This window comes from Tenrec ecaudatus, chromosome 1, assembly GCF_050624435.1.
Source record: "Tenrec ecaudatus isolate mTenEca1 chromosome 1, mTenEca1.hap1, whole genome shotgun sequence".
Classification (NCBI taxonomy): domain Eukaryota; kingdom Metazoa; phylum Chordata; class Mammalia; order Afrosoricida; family Tenrecidae; genus Tenrec; species Tenrec ecaudatus.
The window spans coordinates 1,984,087-2,005,628 of record NC_134530.1 but is presented as its reverse complement, the minus strand read 5'-3'; the positions used below and the strand labels follow the sequence as shown (position 1 = coordinate 2,005,628).

At 55.9% G+C, this 21,542-nt stretch overlaps 1 protein-coding gene across 1 annotated transcript in view; it reads right to left on the bottom strand.

The window, feature by feature from the left end:
* Window positions 1-1,632: 1,632 nt before the first annotated feature.
* ATP8B3 (ATPase phospholipid transporting 8B3) overlaps window positions 1,633-21,542 on the bottom strand; it is a 40,852-nt gene continuing 20,942 nt past the window's right edge. The window contains exons 18-28 of the mRNA XM_075544465.1: window positions 21,180-21,344; window positions 20,976-21,087; window positions 19,237-19,312; window positions 18,955-19,060; window positions 18,451-18,823; window positions 17,563-17,786; window positions 16,588-16,671; window positions 13,476-13,712; window positions 13,256-13,394; window positions 3,958-4,085; window positions 1,633-3,265 (exon numbers count right to left, since the gene is read on the bottom strand). Coding sequence (XP_075400580.1) covers window positions 2,327-3,265; window positions 3,958-4,085; window positions 13,256-13,394; window positions 13,476-13,712; window positions 16,588-16,671; window positions 17,563-17,786; window positions 18,451-18,823; window positions 18,955-19,060; window positions 19,237-19,312; window positions 20,976-21,087; window positions 21,180-21,344 — 2,583 coding nt within the window. The 3' untranslated portion in view covers window positions 1,633-2,326. The remainder of the gene's footprint in view (window positions 3,266-3,957; window positions 4,086-13,255; window positions 13,395-13,475; window positions 13,713-16,587; window positions 16,672-17,562; window positions 17,787-18,450; window positions 18,824-18,954; window positions 19,061-19,236; window positions 19,313-20,975; window positions 21,088-21,179; window positions 21,345-21,542) is intronic.

Sequence of the window (21,542 nt, the reverse complement as noted above, 5' to 3'; positions counted from 1 at the left end):
AGGAGTCCGTGTCCAATCATCGCTGTACTTCATGACCAACTTGGTGCTGCCCAGTGTCCCTGCCCCTTCCCATGGAACTGTGTCCAGCGGTGGGGGGTGGACTGGGGGGGGTGTGAGGGAAAGCGGGCATAGGAGGCAGATGGGGGCGGGAGGGGCATGTGCAGGAACCAGATCCACGGTCTCCTCCCCCACCTGCCAGCCCTCACCTCCCAAGCCTGTCCTGGAGGGTACGTGGTGGGTGTCCTCGCTGTCTGGGGCCAGACCCCCGTCCCGGACCCAGGTGGGTTTTACGAGAGCATGAATTCCGAAGTGTCTTGTTCAGAGGAAAGAGACAATCAGACAACTGTTCCAGTCTTGTCGCCCAGGGTGGTGGGGGCTGGGATGTGGCCCCAACGTGTCCAGATCCACAGGGTCCTTGGTCCTCTGAGGTTCTGGTGGACGCCGCCCCACCTGCTGTTCCCCAGACTCCTTTGGTCTCCTTGGCCCTGGGCTGGGTGTGACTTCAGCTTCTATCTGTTCTAGGGGGCCGTGGGACCTCCCCCACCCCACCCCCCAGGCCACCTTAGGCCCCCCCGAGAGAACAGGGTTCACACACTCTTTGAACCTACTCTTCCCAGAGCTCCTGCGCGTGGGGAGACAGGATTAGAATTCCTTGTCCTTCCTTCCCGGGTGGTCCACGGGTCCAAGGAGAGGGCAGGAAGGAGAGGCACAGGTTCACTTTCCAGGGAGGGGGGATTGGAGTGACCAGATGGGGTTCTACATACACGGGGAGGACGGTGGAATCCAGGCTGAGGGGCGGGGTCTGGAGCCAAGGGCTGCACCAACCTAACATGGATGGTAGGGATGGGGGACATTCCAGGCAGGGCCCCTCCCAGGGCCCCTCCCACCCAGCCCCCAGCCTCCCCCTCCATTGTCCTGTTCACTGTGGTTGAATCAAACCCAAGGCCACCAGGACCGAGGGGCCCCTTCAAATTCTCCCCAAGTGCTGGTCTTTGGGGAGGGGGGGGTTTCTCAACTGGGGGCATGGGAGGATCCAGAGACCACATGGTCTTGAGTGTTTAATGGAGATCAGAATTAGGGGGGGTGGTCATCCAATGGGTCATCCAAAGGTCGACGCCCTCTCCACCCACCCGCCCCCACCCCCACCCCCACCTGATGAGAGGAATCTGAGAGTCTCAGCCCCCATCCTCAGGTGACAGGCTTAAAACTTTAAAGCAAACCAAAAAAACATCATTGTTAACCATTGCTGTGCTGGGTTTGTTGTTTTGTTTTCCTTCAATAAATTATTTTCTAGTCACTCACCTGGGTGTGCGTGTTGGCCAGCTCCAAGTGGGCGCATCAGCGGGAGGACTGGGCTGTACCCACCACCGTGAAGATGGGGAGGGAGAAAGGGGTCTGAGGAAGGAGGGTCTCTCTCTCCCTTTCTCCAGCCCACTCCTCTGAACTCCACACTCCTCCTGGCTGCTGGCCCTGCCTGAGTCCCCACCTCCACACTGCCCCCACCTTCTTTGGGGCACAGTGAAGAATTTGGGAGAGGGAAGAGTGCAATGGTCTTGTGTCAATCAAGTCCCCCTCTCACACCCCCCAGAGAAGCCGGGGTCCAACCAAAGCCCCAAACCAGACCCGCCACCATCAGAGTGGATCCTGGCTCTTAAAGTCCCCAAGGGGCAGAGTAAAGCTGCTCCCCTCCAGTCTCCAGATGCTGTGAATCTTTAGTGGGTGCAGACAGCCTTGTCTTTTTCCTGGGAACCAGCTTGGGGAGGGGGGGAGTGTCCCAAAGTGTTAACTCGCTGTGCCAAATACACTCTGAGTGTCTACGGAGTCCGCCTGGTGGTTTATTTGAAGAGAAGGAAGCAGGGCAGCCAGAATCAGAACTGACCAAGTCCCCGGAGAGGGACCAGCAGACAGGTGTTGGAGGTAAGGAACTTTGATCTACCAGGACACACACACACACACACACACACACACACACACACACACACACACACACACACGAAACAGGTGTTGGAGGTAAGGAACTTTGATCTACCAGGACACACACACACACACACGAAACAGGTGTTGGAGGTAAGGAACTTTGATCTACCAGGACACACACACACACACACACACACACACACACACACACACACACGCACACACACTTCCTTCTCCAGGCCACTAGAGGTCAGAGTTGTGTGTTTTGTTTTTCCAAGTGGCCGGATTCGCAACAGGAATGTAGGAAAGGGGAGCCCAGTCCTGGGGTCAGATGGACCTTGGTTGATTCAAAAAAGGAAAGGGTGCAGAGCCCTTGTCCTCCGGGGAAGGCCTCCTGTCTCCAGGTGCACTACGCCTGGCCCTCGCGCCTCTCTGGAGGTGAGGGCTCCGGCTCCAGGTGCTCCTGGGCCGGCAGCCACTCCATGGATGACGGCTGCCTCTCCAGCGGCCAGAACTCCACCTCCATAGACTGCTCAGTTACAAAGGAGTCGTCTGTGGTCTGTGGCGGGGTGTTGTTGGGCGTCTGGGGTGCCTGGGGGGCTGCTGGCTCCTCCCATCTGAAGGGCTTCCTTGGCCAGCTGAACGGCCAGGTCAGCCTCCTGGGCGTCCAGGGCCACAGCTTTCCTTGCAACGTCGGCTGGCTACCCACCGTGGGCAGCTGGTCTGGAGGGGGCGCCGCTGGGCCGTCAGAGGGCTGCGGGGGGCGCAAAGAAGTTGACGGCAAGCTTTCCTCGGGAGAAGGGATACTTTGCTCAGGTGACGACAGTGGCCTCTGCCCGGGGGGCGATGACCAGCCCCCAAGAGGAGGAGTAGGCCTCCTCCCAGGTGACGGGGACCTGTCCTGAGGCGGGGGTGGCCTCTGCTCCGGGGAAGAAACCCTCACGTGATCGGCGGACCTGGCGGCAGTGGGTCGCCCTGCCAGCTCTTTGAGGGCAGAGGCTTGCTTCGGAACCGAGGAGGTCCTCCTGGATATGGAGACCAGCATCTCGGAGGTGATGACCTCTATGTGCGACAACTTCTTCTTCCCCAGGAGGGACATCCTCCTCGGACGCCACGTGGAGTCCCCGAACAGCGGGGGGACCTCGCATTCCAGCGGGGGCTGGTCCTCCTCGCCCGCCAGCTCATCGTTGGTGTCTCGGGCCCTCCGGAGGATGGTGCCCTGCGTGATGAGGTCCGCATAGCCCTCCCGGTGGGAGAAAGCGTAGCTGGATCGCCTGACGCGCGCCTCCCGGTACAGGTAGGAAATAGGTTCCCCCATGGCCTCCTCGCTCGGGGGGACCTCCTCCACCTGCCAAGCAGCGGAGAGAACAGGAGCCGTCAGACCCTAGCACTCTGCGGATGGTGCGATTCCCCCCCCCCTCCCCCCTGAGCCCGCGCCCTTGCACCGCATTGCCTGCCTATCTTAGCCAATGAAAGGCCTTCCCTAGCCTAGTGTGGCCAATGGGAGGCCTATCCCAGGACCTGACTCTGAACCAAGGACTGAGAACCCTGGGGGCCCTGGGGTGGCAAAGCTGGGAGACGTGCACCCCGTGGAGCTGGGTGTCCTGCTGTGTGTGGCAGCATTGGTTGGCAGGCTCTTGGCCATGGTCAAGGTTTTGGGTCCTTGGTCCACCATTCCAGTCCATGCCTGGGTCCCACCCTGACCATCCATGTCTCGGCTTTGTGAGCCATTAAGCACTTTCCCAACTTTTGTCTCCACCATTTCAGGATTGGTTTTGCCACCTCCACCCGGCACCCATCCCACCCCATGCCCTGGGAAATCATCATCTGAAGTCTCATGGTGCCAGTGTCTGACCCCTGGACAACATCCTGAGGGCCCCCAGGTCACCTCCCTCCCAGGAAGTGTGGCTCCTTCTTGGGGCCCCAGGGTCTGCTCTGAGAACACTGGGTTCATGCCAGGGTCCCCATCCCCCACTGCCCCCCGCCCCCACATCTCTGGTGGAGCATGCCCCGGGGAACCTAGACCCAGGTCAGTCTCACCTTGACCAGCGACTTCTTGATCATCTTGTAGATGGTGCGGAAGGCCAGGACACACAGGGTGTTGAAAGCCACGTTCAGCAGGATCACCAGCAGGGCAAAGGGCTTCAAGAGGACATTGCGGTCGGCATCTAGGGACAGTGGTAGGGTCACGGCCCTGCTTGGGGAGGCCACACCCCCAAAGCACCTGGTGGGGAGGGGGAGCCTTCCCCTTCACCCTCCCAGGATGTCACCAGCCCATAAGATAGCCTGTGAGAATTCAAAAGAGGCCCCTGTATCCAACCACCTCCCGAAAAAGCCATGTGTTGGAAATGGTTGAGCTGGTGCATGCCCCGCTGTGTATGCCAAAAATAAACAACTTGTACACGTAGGTGGAGGGGCTGGTGGTACAACCAGGGGGTACTCCCAACTGATAACCTGCCAGAATGTTTTAGAGGAGGATGAGGAGGAAAGGCCTGGTGATCTCCCTCCCCCTATAAAGATGAAATCCGATAGAAAAACTCAAATCCATGACAGTCACTGCACTCCTGGGGACCCACGATGACAGAGCTGCACTACTCTCTAAGAGTCCTGTCCCATGTCCCCCCTCCCCCGCACTGAGACTGTGCACCTTTGACAGAAGCAGGCAGCCTCACCTTTTTCTGACGGAGTGACCGGTGGGTTCAAACCACTGACCTTTTGGTCAGCGACCTAGAAAAGCCTCTGTGGGAGTTCTCCTCGGTCTTGGGGCCGGAGAGCTACCTGACAACTGGACGTACGGATGACATCCTATTTGGAATTGGGGCCTGAGTCACGTAAGCCAAAATAGATATTTATATATATATTTTTTAATTTCATTGAAGGGTGTATCTTGAAACCAACCCTTCTCCGAGGTCAACACGGAGCTGACTAGACAGACTCGTGCAAGGCCATGCTGGGGAAGAGAGGCGGCGTAGGTGAGGCAGCATGGCCCGCCAAGCAGACGGCACGAGGCCTCCCCTAGAGCCAGCAAAGCCTCGAGTGCGGGTGCCTCGTCTCCTCAGCTGTGAGGGAGGAGGCTGCTGCACTGGCCCCCTGCTCAGCGGCTCACAGAAAGCGTGGTGGCTTAAGCCCCATCTGACGGCTCCTGGGCTACTAACCGCAAAGTGGGAGGTTCACCCACCAGCCGATCCTCCTGGGGCAAAGGTCAGCCAGTCTGCTCCGGCACAGACGGACAGCCTCGCAGACACCGTCCAGCGAGGGTCACTAGGCATCAGGATTGCCTCAATGGCAGTAGGGTTGGAATGCCCAGAAGGGGCGCCTCAGGAGAGCGATCTGGCCACCTGCTTCCGCCAGGCTTCCAGCCTGCCTTGGCTCTCCAGTGCTTCCATGGCAGAGAGGCCACTCGCCAACGGTGGCTTGCCCGGACACAAACTTCACCCGCTCACAGTGTCGGAAGCCAGAAGTCGGGGCCCAGGGTTCTGACTCTAGAGAAAGGCTCTCTTTTCCTCTCAGCGCTGGGGGAAGGTCTGTGTCTCCTCTCCAGAGCCATGGGGACCTCCGGCATCCATCTTAGCCTGGCCTAGGAGGTTGCCAGCACAGGGACCCTGGGGGCCAGGGGATGTGCTTGACTCCCAGTGCTTCTTTCTTGGTGGTGGTGAACCCCCTCTTCCTTTGCTTCTCTCTCCTATTAATGCTCTATTGCAAGATAAAAGAGGATGCAGCCCACACGCCAGCAGGAAGACTCCCCTGACATCAGACCCGGGCTCGGGCTTGACTCTGGCTTTCACATGATGGGGGATTACTAACACGATTAAAGGAACTGCTGAATAATAAAATTATGACCTAACTGCCAAGCCACGAAGAACCATGGTCCAGTGAAGCTGGCGGGATTGGGGGAGGGACACAAGTCAATCCACGACCCTCTACCTTCGAGGATCCTGCAACAAGCCACGTCCTGTCACAGGCACCACATCTTTCACGCCTTCCTGTCACCCCCAACGTCTTCCATCAACTCTCAGTCCATCCCGGGGCAGGCTTCCTCTCCGTTTGTAAATCTAGATGGCAAGTTGTCCGCTTCCAAAGTACAGCGGTGGGACAGCACCCTGGGACAGTTCCATTACAAATGGGGGAAACCAGAGGGGGACAGAAGGAAGGACAGGCACCAGGCAGGTTCAAAGCCCAGCGGAACCATTAACGTCCGCTTCCAAGCCTTCAAAATAACCCTCTGCTCTTTGAGACCATCTAGGGATCGGCCCTGCCCCAGACTTTGGATGGTGGCCCTGCTTTCTGGATTCTGGGTGTGGGAATGACCGTGGGGAACAATACTGGGAAGAGACTGTCCTCAGACAAACTCAACACGCATATGTTAAGGAGTCTGGGAGGCATGGGTTGGAGGTGCGTCCCAATCACATTCTCCTAAGTCAATGTTATTCCCACAATGTCCCCCACCCCATATAATGCCAATTTTAAGGTGCAATGCTGGAAGGTCAACTGCTTGAAGGCACCTGCCCGAAGGTTGTCTGCCATCTAGAGTCATCAGACCCTATTGTGTGTCCAGTCCTAAGTAGGGCCCGTTCCTTTCTGACAAGGATCATGGATGGTTCCCCTTGAGGACAGCGCAAAGATACTAAGGTCAGAGGTGACCAAGGTCAGACTGCTAGCATGTGCTGCCTCAACCCAACTTCTATTTTGCTCGGGGCAAGAGTAACAGAACCAGCTCACTCTGCCCCTTAGCCGTTGCCCCAAGGCCCTCAGCTCCCTTACTCCATGAGTGCTCCAGCCTCGCCCTGCCCCTAAGTGTCTGAAGACACCCTACTGGGACAGAGCTGCCCTCTGGGGGCAGTTGGTGTTCTTGCTCCGAGGGGCAGCCTCCATACCATCAAGCACTGGGACCCGGCTTCTGCTGCTGCCCTGTGTCTGTCACGGCTTCTTGCCACCTGTGCCGCCTCCAGCCTTACTGCTCTCCTCACTTCCTCCTGGATCCTCCACCAGAACATGCCTCTGACTTGCGGTGTGTGAGGTCAGAGGCTTACAGACATCCTCCCCAAGGGCAGTTAGTCACCAGACTACAAGGTAGGCCTCCTCCCTGCTGCTGGGGACAAACAACTATTCCTCCCTGAGGCCTGCAACCCAGGGATCACACCCTACCAATAATGATCTCTATCAGTTGAGCCAGGGAACAGGCCAAACTGGCTCTGTGACAGCCAAAGCTAAGTTGCCGTCCTAACTCTAGGACCCGCCCATCTTGTCACATGTATACCCCCAACCCCTCCTCTTCCTATTACGTGAATACCCCTAGACCACCCCCCTCCCATTACTGTATTACCAATAAGACAATCCCTTCCTGTGACGCATGTCTTTACCTGTAATTAGGGGGCTTGCATGTCCCCAGAGAAGATACAAAGCCTGGGCTAGCATTCAATCTCTCTCTCCCCCTCCACGTGGACCACCAAGAGGGCCTGAGGTGAGCATGCTACCATGAATCGTGTCTGACTCCATTTATTTCAATACTTCTCTTCTGTCTCTCATGCTCTCTATAACTTTACTATGATCTTTACTTATTCTCGCTGTACAATTGCACCTACCGGACCCGTAATGATGTGTTAGGGGCTGGCTTCCCCTGACTGTGCGGCCTCTTCAAGGCAATCTAGGCGTTTGCTGTAAGTAAGCACTTCCAAACTCTTCCGGCTTCCACCCATTATCCATTTCCCAAACTGCTTCCACATTTAACTATCTGTTCCGGAACTAAATTGTCATACACATACATCAAATTCCTTTATATTATCATTATACGCCAGACGGTGCATACCAGGTATGCACTGTTGCACAATGCCAAACCATCGAGAGAGAAATCATAACCCAGCCAAGCTGACACGGGTTTGAGTGAGGGGCGGAGACAATTCAACCCACGACTCAGCTAATCAAAGCACAGGAACAGAAGCCTCACTGGAAAAAAGACGTACCAACAGCCAATAGTCGCGAGAGAAGATGCTCGTGATCCTGAGCTGGTGTTGTCTCTTGGGTGCCATGGCAGCATAGCCGACTCACGGCAACCTGGCGGACCACAGAGTGGGAGGCACCCTCACCACGGCTGCTGTCTTTGGGCTCATTGTTGCAGCCACCGTGTCAATCCGTCCCATGAAGGGCTTTCCTCTTTTGCATCACGCGTGATATCCTCCCGCCCACCCCTCCCCCCGCCCCCCCCGCCCCCGGCGCGTCCCTCCTGAGAACACATCTTCATCTGCTTGCACTCTCCCGGATACTTCATACTCCTGAGGTCACACGCCGTGACCCAAGGGGGTCGATCCTTGTTCGGGCTTCCTGACTCTCTGTGCAGCATCGGCACGTGTGTGAAGCGGGGGAAAAACCCAGGGCTTCAGTGAGGCAAATGCCTTAGCCCTCAAAGGGGCAGCTTGGCTTTTTTTGGTTTTGTTGTTGTTGTTTTTAAACACATTGGAGAGTTCTGTTTGTTTTTGTTTTCCAACAGAGCTGCCTCCTCAAAGCAGGGTCCACTATAATAATGTGAATGGAGTAAAACTTGTGGGGGGGAGTCAAGTCTTTGGGACCTTCATTTGCTGACGGGGCACACCTCAAAATGAGGAGAGACAGCTGCAAACATCGATTAATAACTGGAAGATGGCGTGCACGAAGTGTGAATCCAGGAAAACTGGAAGTTGTCCACACTGAACTCGAACTTGTGAGGACTGATCTCTGTTGGTGAGCGGAGCTGGACTCTCCCTGTAGTTGCTCTAGGAAAAGCTGAAAGAGCCTTGACAAGAGGGAAGCCACGTTGAGCTGACAGAAGCCATGACGAACTAGCTATGAACTATAAATGAACGAGCGGAGTTATTGTTCAATTAAGAGCAGTGATTGTTCAACTACGAATGAATGGCTCACCACAATATCCTGCTTCTGTGCTCTGCTTGCTTGCACACCTGCACGTTGCAACAGTATAAAAACGCCTTTGGAAAATGAGAATGGAGGCCACTTGGGCTCCTCTCAAGAGGGCTGACGGTCCCTGCGCAGGAAACAAAACGTTTTCTTTTGAACTTGCCAGCGGCCTGGGTTGTATGCAGTACAACGCGCAGTAGGCTACAACAGATCTTGGGGGTTACTACACCAGAAATGACACAAGAGGAATACCATCGTATTCATCACTGGGAAGGACATTTCAAGATCTGTCTTGAAGTACAATGTATCTGTGATAGGATGATATCCACGTGCCTACAGGAAAACCCAATCAATTCAACTATTATTCAAATGTATGCTGAATCACTAAGGCTGGTGGCAGACATCGATGAGTTCTTCCAACATCTTCAGGCGGAAATTGATCAAACATGCAATCAGTAGATATTGATAATTATTAGTGATTGGAAGCAGAGAAGAAGGAATCCTAGTTGGAAGATAAGACCCCGTGAGAGAAATGGAGCTGGAAATCACATGATAGAACTTTGGGATCCTCTTCATCACAAATACCTCTTTTCAACAAACCCAAGAGGCGACTAGACACATGGACTTCTCCAGGAGGAATAGACAGAAATCAAATTGACCATTTCTGTGGGAAGAGACCATGGAGCTGCTCGATGCCGGGAGCTCTAATCAGGCGAGGCACCGACTGCGGAACACACCATCGACCATGCAAATCTGAGTTCCGGTTGAAGCTGGAGGAAATTAAAGCTCATCCATGAGAGCCCACATATGACCTTGAGTCCATCCCGCCTGAACGTCAAGGACAGCTCAAGAATAGATTGGATGCTGTGAATACTAATGACAGGAGACCTGGTGAGCTGTGAGGAGACATCAAGGCATCATTCATGAAGAAAGTAACAGGCCATGAAGAAGACAAGGGGAAAAAAGACAAGAAAAACCATCAGCGTGGATGTCAGCAGCGACTCTGAACCTTGCCCTTAATCCTGGAGTAGCTGAGTGCGGTCCATACACAATTTTGTGCCAACTTGATTAAAGAATGAAGGGGTGGAGTCTAGCCTGTCAATCAGGCCACAGACTGATTGATCGCTCCTTGTGGTCTTCTCGTGAGGAGGCAGGCGGGACGTTCTCTCTCTCTCTCTCTCTGCTTCATCTTCCAATGGACAAGCCACATGGGGCCACGCGGATGGCAGCCAGAGCCCCGGGGATGCTTCCACCACCATTGGACCCACAGGACTTTCCATCCACCAGCCTGCGGTCTTCCTGCATCCCACATCATTGCATGTGCTGCGTGAGTCTGGAGAGGAATTCGACGGCTACTTATGCACTTGATTGTGGACTGGGCTGGGATGTTTCATTGATGCACAAGTACTTCTTGATGGAAGGTTCGTCTCTGGATTTGTATCTCTGGTCCACCCGGACCAACACACTAAGGCAAATGGAAGAAACAAGGAAGTCAAAGAGCTGGACAGAGATGCTCAACATATTACCATGCAATGTGCAAAGACCTGGAGCTAGAAAAGCCAAACAAGAACGCGCTCGGCATGTCTTAAACTGAAGGAAAAAATCAAAGCCTCGCCTTGCAATATCGAGAGATTCTACGGGTGAAATAGTGAGTGATTCAAGAAGCATCATACGAAGATGGAACGAATACACAGGGTCTCTGTGCCAGAAAGAACCCGTCGACAGTGCACCATTTCAGGAGGCAGCAGATGAGCAAGAGCCAATGGTGCTGAAGGAAGAAGTTCAGACTGCACTGGAAGTGTCGGGGGAAACAGGGCTCCAGGAATCGATGCAACACCCACTGGAGTGTCTCAGCAAGCTGATGCCCTGGGAACCCTCACTGGCCTCTGCTAGGAAATTTGGAAAGCAGCTATTTGGTCAACTGACTGGAAGAGAGCCTATTAGAACCATTCCAAAGACCAGTGACCGAACAGAACGTCCAAATTATAGAACAATCTATCGTTGTTGTCGCGTGCAAGCAAAATTGCACTGAAGATCACCCGACCGTGGTCGCAAACACAGGGAGCTGGCAGAGGCTCAGCCCGGGTTCAGAAGAGGACGTGGAACAAGGGCTATCATTGCTGCTGTCAGATGGAGCTTGGCTCGAAGCAGAGCTCATCAGAAAGAGGTTTGCATGTGTTTCCTTGATTAAGCCAAGGGATTCCACTGGGTTGATCTTAACGAACCACGGGTAGCCTTGAGAAGAATGAGAATTCTAGAAAAATGTGTTGTGCTCCTGCGGAACCCGTACATGACTCAAGAGGCAGAATGTGGAAACATCACGTGGTTTAAGATAAGGAAAGGGGTGCATGCGCTCAGCACACTTGTTCAGTCTGTATGCTGAGCAAATCGTCCGAGAAGCCGGAGGATACGAAGAAGAGTGTGTGGCCTCCGGATTGGAGGAAGGTTCAGCAATAATCTGCCGTCTGCAGAAGACACCACCTTGCTTGCTAAACATGAAGGGGGCCGTGAAGCCCTGGCTGGTGAAGATCAAGGACGGCAGCCTTCACTCTGGAGGACAACGCAATGCAAAGAAAACCAAACTCCTCGCAGCTGGGCCACAAGGTCACATGAGGGGCTGTCGCGGATTTCGTCTTGCTTGGGATCCTCAGCCAATGCTCGTGGAAGCGGCCATCGTCAAGGGACCCAAAGAAGAGCTGAGTTGTGTTGGGGTCAATCGGATGCTGCAGGGGCCTCTTCAAAGTGATGGAAAGCAAGGGTGCTCCTTTGAGGACCAGGGTGGGCCTGGCCCGAGCCATGGTCTTGCCCATCACCTCCTATGCTTGTGAAAGTTGGGCACTCGGCCAGGAAGTCGGAAGAATGCATGCCTCTGCAGGACGGCGCGGGGGAAGCAGGGCCCGCCACCAGAGCAGATGGGTCTGTCTTGGAAGAAGCGAGGATGCTCCTGAGAGACAAGGTGCTGAGGCTTCTGTCTCCCGCACTTTGGACACGTCGTCAGGAGGGAAGAGTCCCCGGGAGAGGACACCCTCCAGGGGCAGTGCTCACAAGAGAAACATCCTCAAGGAGACCGAGTGGGCTCCACGGAGAAGGGCCCGGAGGATGGCGCAGACTGGGCAGAGTCTCTGTCTGTCGGGCAGCCGGCCGCCAGGGGCTGGCATTGACTCAATGCCAGCCAACAGCCAAAGCAGCGACATGTGCAGGAATTCTGGGAGTCGGAGGGGCGGGGCCTCAAAAAGAGTGTGGACATTTTCGATCGTCTTCCAATTCCATTTCCCCTCAGAATCCTTACGGTTTCGTGTGTGTCCACTGACGACACAACCGCAGGGGCAGTCCCCGGTCATAACCGAACCCCTTCTGCGATTGGTTTCCTAGGTTTGACCACTCAGGGCCCCATCGGATCCGGGGGTGAGGGGCACAACTCTGTCCTTCTGCCTCAATGGGTTCGTGTGGAGCACAGTGAAGCGGGTAGCCTGCCTGGAGTCTTAAGGACATGAGCGTGCCCATCAGAGATACGGCGACTGGGCTCTCTGCTCGTCACCAGGGCCAAAGGAGTGAGAAGGTGACCCAGGAGACCGCAGAGAAGGAACACGTATATACGAGACGGAGGGCCTATGCCAGCCACTGGCCTCAGCTCTCCGGAGGCCAGAAGCAGCTGGTGCCCGGGTGCCACCATGGGCCCATCTCTCTAGGAACACAGTAATGGGTTCTGCTAAGCCCACGCCCTTCAAAAGGGGCCAGTCTGACTTGAGTTGCAGCTGACCCCTGACCACGTGGGCACCACAGGAGACCAGCAACCCGGGAAGGTCTTCTAACCCCGCGCCCAAACTGGCCCGAGGCCACGGTGGACAGGAAAGCGGAGAGGCACGCCGCACACAGCGGAGGGGAGATGGCCCGTGTCCCCAAGGGAAACCATCTGGTCAGTCTTTAAGCCAAAGCCCAGCGGAGGGAGGGGAGGAGCGAGGAGAAGACACTAGCATTCCGGAAGGGGACCACCATGGATGCGGATGGGGACCCCATGTGGGAAATGTGAGGGGTGCCACTGCCCCGTTGGCGGATTGGGTGCGGGGCTCTCCAAGGAGAACCTGAAATTCTGGGTCAACGCTGGCCAAAGGAACCCCTGAGGTGTTATTGAGAAACGCAAACAGGCCACGCCCCAGGACATCCTGGTGCGGTTCGATTCTGTCTCGCGGGGTCTCTCCGCATCAGGACTGCCCTCAACAGCCCCTGGGAGGGAGTGCAGGCCCGGGAAGGCTGCTGTGCCGTGGTGTTTCCACGACGGCAGCACCAGGTGGCGGGGACAGGTGTCCACTCTTTGGGGCCCCCGTGGAGCCGGCGGCAGGGGCTGCCCTCATCCTGTCATGCTCCCAACGGGCGGCCAAGACAGCTGGGGCTAGGGTGGGGGTAGGTAGGGCGGGGGCTGCAAGCCTGGGCACGGGGGTGGGGCTCTTACACAGGAACGGGAAGGTGCTGGGGGAGAGCCGGAAGAACCACTCGCTCTGAGAGGCGTAGGTCATGAAGGCGTAGCAGCAGAAGCTCAGGACGATGGCCAGCACAGACAGGACGGTCCAGTACTTGATGTTCATGATCACCTGCCGGGGCGGGGGCGTCATTGTAGTCGGGGCGCGGGCTGGGGGGAATCTGTGGCCCTGTGCCCAGGGTTCCCGTGTTACCTCCACGGTGACCGACAGCAGGCTCGATAGGGCCACAATGACGCCAAAGGACTGGTAGTCGCAGAGGTTGGGCTCCCCTCTGTCCCAACAGGCCAGCAGCGTCACGAAGAAATTGATCAGCGAGGTGATCGTGCCGTGGGCCACGGCTTGGAAGAAGACCCAGTAGTTGAAGAGCTGTTCCTTCTGCCCCGCCACGTACAGTGCCGGCATCTGCAGGCTCTTCTCCGCACTCACATCCTGGAGGGGAGAGGGGCTCGTTTCTGGAGCCACTGAGGCTGAATGAACCCCTGAAAACCACAGCCGGGGAGGGGGCGCCCTAATCCCAAATACTAAGTGGACATCTGCCCCTCCCCCAAGAATTATTTATTTCAAAAGACGGCATTGAATCTGCAGCTCTGGGAGAAGGACATATCTGACCGGAGCACACTGGAGCAGGTGAAGGGGGAGGAGGAGAGAGTGGAGCACATCCTGGACCACCAGGCCGTGAGGACGATGACCCCGATTAGAGCAGCCAGTCCACAAAGAGGACCAGAACACCAAGGAAATGGAGCGGCGAGGTCCCCAGGGAATGCTGAAGGTGGACTTTAGGGCCACGGCGGGGTGCCCAAACAGACTGGATGGGAAGACACTCCTAAAGGTCAACAAACAATTTTTGAACAAGCTTTTCTTTCTTGTGTTTATTTGTTTTTTGTCATTGGTTTGTTGTTATTTTGTTGTATGTTGTTGCTTGGTATTGCTCTGTCTTGTTTTTGTGTATGTTATTATCTCCACAGGTCTGTCTAAATAAGATAGGCTGGATGAATAATCCAGAGGAGAAAACAAGGGGACCGACAGTTGGGGGGGGCATGGGGAGGTGGAAGTGGGGGGAAAGGAAGTGGGGTTAACAAACCCAGGGACAAAGGAGCAACAAGTGATCCAAATCAGTGGTGAGGAGGGTATGGGAGATCTGGTAGGGCATGATCAAATGTAATGTAACCAAGAGGAACTGCTGAAACCCTGGTGGGAACTGAGCATGATAGTGGGACAGGAGGAAAGTCAAGGGAAATAGAGGAAAGCACTGGGAGGCAAGGGAAATTTATAGAGGTCTAGATAAAGACATGTACATATGCAAATATATTTATGCATGAGGATGGGGATATAGATCTATGTGCCTATATTTATAGGTTTAGGATTAAGGTGGCGGAAGGACATTGAGCCTCCACTCAAGTACTCCTCAATGCAAGAACACTTTCTTCTATTAAATTGGTATTCCATGATGCTCACCTCCCTGACACAACCACTGAAGACAAAGAGGGCAAATAAGCAAATGTGGTGAAGAAAGCTGATGGTGCCTGGCTATCAAAAGAAATAGTGTCTGGGGTCTTAAAGGCTTAAAGGTAAACAAGCGGCCCTCTAGTTCAGAAACAACAAAGCCCACATAGAAGAAGCACACCAGCCTGTGTGATCACAAGGTGCAGAAGGGATCAGTTATCAGGCATCAAAGAACAAAAATATAATATCATTGTGTGCTCACCTCCATGATAGGATCGCTGAAGACAAATAGGTGCATAAGCAAATGTGGTGAAGTAACCTGATGGTGCCCGGCTATCAAAAGATATAGTATCTGGGGTCTTAAAGGCTTGAAGGTAAACAAGCGGCCATCTAGCTCAGAAGCAACAAAGCCCACATGGAAAAAGCACACCAGCCTGTGCGATCATGAGGTGTTTAAGGGATCAGGTATCAGGCATCAGCAAAACAAAAAATCTTACCATAGCGAATGAGGGGGGTAGTGCAGAGTGGAGACTCAAAGCCCATTTGTAGGCTACTGGAGATCCCCTTGCAGAGGGGTCCTGGGTAGGAGATGACCCAGACAGGGTGCAACGTAACAACAATGAAAAATACAACTTTCCTCTAGTTCCTAAATGCTTCCTCCGCCCCCCACTATCATGATCTGAATTCTACCTTGCAAATCTGGCTAGACCAGAGGATGTACACTGGTACAGATAGGAACTGGAAACACAGGGATTCCAGGGCAGATGATCCCTTCAGGACCAGTGGTGTGAGGGGCGATACTGGGAGGGTAGAGAGAGTGGGTTGGAAAGGGGAACCAATTAAAAGGATCTACGTGTGACCTCCTCCCTGGGGGAGGGACACCAGAAAAGTGCGTGAGGAGAGATGTCGGACAGGGCAAGATATGACAAAACAATTTATAAATTATCAAGGGCTCATGAGGAAGGGGGAGCGGGGAGGGAGGGGAAAATGAGGAGCTGATACCAAGGGCTTTAAGCGGAGAGCAAATGTTTTGAGAATGATGAGGGCAATGGATGTGCAAATGTGCTTGACACAATTGATGTGTTATGGACTGTGAGAAGAGTTGTATGAGCCCCTAACAAAACGATTAAAAATAATAAATAAAGCTTTAAAAAAGAAAATTAGACAATAAAAATAAGTACAAAAAAAGAAAGAAAACAACTGTCAACTAAGTAGCTTTTTAAACACTCAAACCATCGTAAGACCCCTGGGCGGTGAGCTTACAGTCACGGTGGCGGACAGTTTGGGGGAGGACGGCAAGGACGGTGGCACCGCTGGAAGAACAAAGGCAGTGCCACCAAACCTTCGGCGCAGAAATGGTCGGATTGGCATGTGTGTTTTGTTTTGTGTGTTTCCCCGCGCGAAACAGAAAATGGCTTATTTTTAAGCGAGGAAATAAAGGAGGGAGATAAAATTCTGGTCCTGGGTCCCACCGGCCACTGCTTAAAGTGCTCACTGGCTCGTTGGTCTGAACCTGGTGGCTACCCTTCCCCCACAGGACAGCGCGGAGGTGGAAACTTCCCATGGTGAGGGGAGGTGGTACCCTCCTGGTAGCCTCTCAGGGCTAGGGACGGTATGAACATAAAGTGGCTGTCCCTTCCAGGCCCCAAGTGTCCTCACAAGTAGACAGTGGGACCAGGATTCTGAGGGCCCCCCACAAGGAAGCGGGGACAGAGAGGCTCGGTCCACTGATGGGGGTGCCAAGTCTATGTGATCTCGGGCGACCTGTGTCACGCCTGAACGTCTCCCAGGCCTGGTGGTCTCCCAGCCTTTCCCGCCACCAGGTATGTGACAGGCCCCGAGGTGGATGAGAGATGCTCACCTGCTCAAAGAGCCCGATGTAGAGCACTGGGAGGGTGGAGTACAGGAGGTTGAAGAGCGCCAGGAACCAGCCTTCATACAGGGGCTGCAAGGGGTGAGGCGGGGTGGGGTGGGGGGGACAAGAAGAGAGTTGAAGAGCACCTGCCTTCAGAGGGGGGGCAGGGATGGAATTCAGGAGAGTCAGAAAGTCACCTTCTAGTCAAGTCTGGCGCTGAGCTAGCTCAGAGCAGTGCCCGGGGCCTGGTGCCTTTTAAACCTTTGAGTTGGGGGTGGGGGGTGTTTTTTCTTTCCCATGGGTGCTTTTATAAAGGTCGGCAGTTTGAAACCGCCAGCCATGCCTGTGTGCCTTCTTCTCCCGTCAAGAGAATTACCATCTGGGAAACTCACGGGAGCAGTTTCTACCTTGTCCTATTGGGTCACACTGAGTCAGAATCGACTCGCTAGCAGTGCACCTGTTTTTGTTTTGTTTTGTTTGTTTTAATGACAGAAAGACTTAGCCAAGAGTTGCTGCGTTCCTGGGTTCTGTCTGTTCCTTCCCAGCCCATGGGGATCCCGTAGGACAGAGTCGATCTGCCCGACACTGGCCCGAGGCTGCAGTTTATTACTAAATAGAAGTCTTGGTGGTGTGGCAGTTAAGCACCCCGCGGCTAATTGCAAGGTGGGGTGACAGTTGGCGTGGCCCTGGGATGCATGGCTATGGGTGGCTCTGTTCTTTCCTATTGGGCTTCTGTGGATCAGAAGCCACTCGGTCACAATGCGGAATTTTTTAGGAAGGAGACGGCCAGGCCTTTCCTCCGCGGAGCTGCTGGTGGTTCCCAACCAATGGCCTTCCACTGAGCAGTTACTCACCATTCACTAGGGGACCTTGCACAAATGAGATGGGGCTAGACAGGAGGGGAGGGGCTTCACGGAGCAACGCCCCCCTCAACGCAGGGAGCGCCCCTGCGCGCCCCCCTCCACTCGCCTCAGCACACACCTGGGCTGTGATGCCGTTGTAGAAGGCGAACCAGATCTGGGACATCATGCTGGCCAGCGTCTTGTAGATGAAGTAGCGCAGGAACTTGCAGACCCGCATGTAGGACCAGCGCCCGTGCACCAGCAGCAGGCGCTGTAGGTAGGCGAACTGGGCCAGGACATAGTCGCTGTTCTGCACGGCCTGCATGCCCTCCTGGCCCGCCAGTCCCACGCCGATGTCCGCCGCTGCCAGACAGCGCAGCCTGAGGCTCAGGCCAGCCTGGACGTCCTGCCCGGCTCCCGCCCCGCAAAGCCACTCCCGGACCACCCCACAGCTCCTGCCTCACCTCCTGTCCGCAGCCCACCTTGTCCTGGTCCCCACACAGCCCCTGGACTGTGTCCCCCACTCGCCAACACCCTCTCACTCTTCACAGCCCCTTCCCCAGCTCCTCTCCACCACCCCTCAGACCTCCCACACAACCTCATTGCTCCTTACAGGGCGTCCCTCCCCAGCTCGGTCTCCCCACAGTGTCCCTGCCCCTCCTGGACCCTGCTCCCCCAAGGACTGCACTATCCTGACAGCCCCGCCCCTGGGACAGCCCCACCCCTGACTGCCCCGCCCCAGGACCGCCCCACTCGGACAGCCCCGCCCCCAGGACTGTCCCATTTGACAGCCCCGCCCCCCAGGACTGTCCAATCTGACAGCCCCGCCCCCAGAACCACCCCATCTCTGGCAGCCCCGCCCCCAGGACGTCCCATCTTTGACTGCCCCGCTCACAGGGCTGCCCCACTCTGAACTCCCCGCCCCCAGACCGCCCCATCTCTGATAGACCCGCCCCCAGGACAAAGTACCGGACGCCTCCCCGCTGCCCACCCCTAACTGAAGACCGCCCGCCCGCCAAGCGCTCACTTTTGATCATGTTCACGTCGTTGGCCCCGTCCCCAATGGCCAAGGTGACGCCGCCCTTGTGCCTCTTGATGAGCTTTACGATCAGGGCCTTCTGCTTGGGCGTCACCCGGCAGCAGATGACCGCCTGGCAGCTCAAGGCCAGGTCCAGGAAGGCCCGCTCGCGCAGCACCTGGGGGCTCTCGAGGGGCCTGGCTTTCTTCGAGTTCCAGCAGGCCCCCAGCCGGCCCGCCACGGAGCGCCACAGCCTGGGCAGCCGCCCGGTCCACCACACATCCGGCTGCTGGCCGGGCTCCTGCCAGGACTCCTCGGCCAGCCCTTGGGGGCGCAGGCTGTTCCGGGGCTTTTGGTCCATGCCGGTGATGGTCAGCTGGTCCTGCGCGGCCGCGGAGGAGAGGGCCTGTCACACTGGGCATGCAGCCCCTGCTCGGTCACTCCCCAGTCCACCAGCACCAGGGCGGGGGGGGGGCGGTGTGGCCTGGCCGGCGCGGCCTCAGCGACACTCACCAGGAAGTCGCCCGTGATGACCATGGCCATCTTGAGCTGCGGCGGGAGGCGGATCTTGGAGTCATGCAGGTTGTTGTCGCTGTCGCAGCTGGCATCTATCCTGCGGCTGTGGGGGCAGCCGGCGGGAAGGGGGGGCGGGGGGGAGGAACAGCCACATCTTGATCCCGTATGCCCGCGTGGCCCTCTCCTCAAGACTGGGAGACTCCCCTGGGGCTCCCTCTGGACAGGGTGCCAAGTCTGGCCTGCACCCTGTCTGGCCGTCCCCCACCAGTCCCCTCTCACGTGATCTCATTCTCCTGTAGGATGACCATATCCTCGGTCAGCAGCTGGCAGGCAAAGCCGATATTCACCGCGGTCTCTGCAAGGAGGGGCCACCAACGAGTCCCGCCGGGCCCAACCCACCACCACTCCCCACCAATCACGACAAGCACGCTCTGGCCCTGGCCACCACGATTGGCTCAGAGAAGGGCATGCCAACAGTGCTGGCCAATGAGAGGCAGCCCTGAGACTCTGGCTGCAGTTGTGTGTCCGCTGCCACGCTTTGGGGCCGGGGTTGCTGGAGAGGATTGTGAGTGGGACTGCGGTGTGTGTGCAAAGAGGACCCTAGAGAAGTCCCAGGCACCAAGGACTAACTGACCGTGCTTCAGGCCCCCGAGGGGGGGTGTCTTCATTCATTTTTTAAACCATCAGGGGGAAATGAACGCAATCTAACCCTTCTTGTGAGGTGTGGCCTAGTGATGATTCGGGCTGCTACGGGAACAGCCATTCCGTGGGAGAATCATGCAGCTTTCTATTTTGGAAAAGAGTTAGAGTCGGGGCACTGAAAGCCCAAAATCCGTTTGCAGGGTCTCCACGTGGATTAAGCCTCTGGAGAATCCCCCTCTGACCGCTGACCAGCCATGTCAATAGCCTGGCCAGCAGACAGAGTGGATTAGATTGACCCTTTTAAAAATACATATTTTAGGTTCCATTGTTTTCTGGATTCCTTTTGATGGAGGTTTCTCTCTGTTTTTATTTGGTTATTTTTTAAATCGTTTTATTAGGGGCTCATACAACTCTTGGTGGTTGTTTTTGTTTGTGGGTTTTTTTTCTTATGTGGAATCCAGGGCAGGTAAATCTATAAAGACAGTAACTGGACTAGGAGTTTTAAAGGGATATGGTAAGAGCCCTGGTCACATAGAGATTACGTGCTGGGCTGCTCACCTCAAGGTCAGCAGTTCAAAACTACCGGCTGCTCCAAGGGAGAAAGATGAGATTTTTCTACTCCCGTACAGAGTTGCTGCCTCAGAAACCTATATGGGCAGTTCTACCTGGTCCTATGGCGTCGCCATGAGTCAGACTGGGCAGTGAGTTTGAGTTTGGTTAGGGTGGTGGGGGGTGGGGTGGGGGAGGTTGGGAGGAATCGGGGAGCTAATAATAGGAAAGAGTACAAGAGAGAAGAGAATGTTTTTAAAGAGTGGTGAAGCCTGCACATGCGTTAATGTGATTAAAGCACTGAATTATACGGTATGAGTTCTATGGCAATGACACGGTTAAAATTTTAAAAGTGGGGCCATTGCTACGGTCTTGGAAACCCATTGGGGCGGTTCCACCCTGAGAATTGGAACTAGACTTGCTGTTGTTGCCATAGCAACCCCAGGTGACTGAGCATCACTGCTCCACAGGGTCTACTTGGTGGGGCCTGTGGGGCTGGGGGTGGGGGGAGCAGATTTCCTGCTATGCCTTTCTCCGGAAGAGGAGCTGCCGGTGGGTTGGTGAGTGCAAATGGCCGGCCTTTCAGTTAGCAGCTGAGCGCTTCACTACCATGCCACCAGGATGCCTTCCAGAGCGCAATGGTTCACCCCAAAGACAAGCCTGGACTGACAACCAAGCTTTGGGTGGATGGGACAGTTCTTGCCTTGCCTGCCTCTTCTTCCTCCTCCTCCTCCTCCTCCCTCCTGCCCTGCAAGCAGCCCCCACCACACACACACACACACACACACACACACACGCACGCACACACGATGAGGCCTGGGACTCACCTTGCTTGTCTCCGGTCAGCACCCACACTTTGATGTTGCCATCCTTGAGACACTTGATGGTCTCAGGGACGCCGTCCTGCAGTCTGTCCTCGATGGCTGTGGCTCCCAGCAGCTGGGGGCGCAGGGCAGGGGGCTGAGCAGGAGCCTGAAGGCACCCCTGTGGGGATGGCCAGCCCCACCGCCCGGCACCCCCAACCCACCCACCTGAAGGTTTTGCTCCATCTCATTGTACAAGAGGTGCAGGGCCTGCGCCCGGCTCTTCAGCAGCAGACTGGCCTCCTGGTGTCGCTGCTGCCACGCAGCATACACATCCGGGTCCACCTCCTTGTAGGCCAAGCACAGCGTCCGCAGGGTCTGCTCTGCAAAGGTCTGGGCCAGGGCGGTGAGCTCATCAATGCCTGCCCTGCCGCCCACCCCCTCCAGTCCAGCGGGGCGCCTTTCTCTCCAGTCCCCACCTCCCCCCAGCAGTCTGTCCTCCCCTATGGCAGCCAATGGGCCCCTTGGAGGGCCCTGGCCCATGCATCCCAGCGGCCAGGGCCCCCAGATACAGACCCTGGGCCTCTGCCC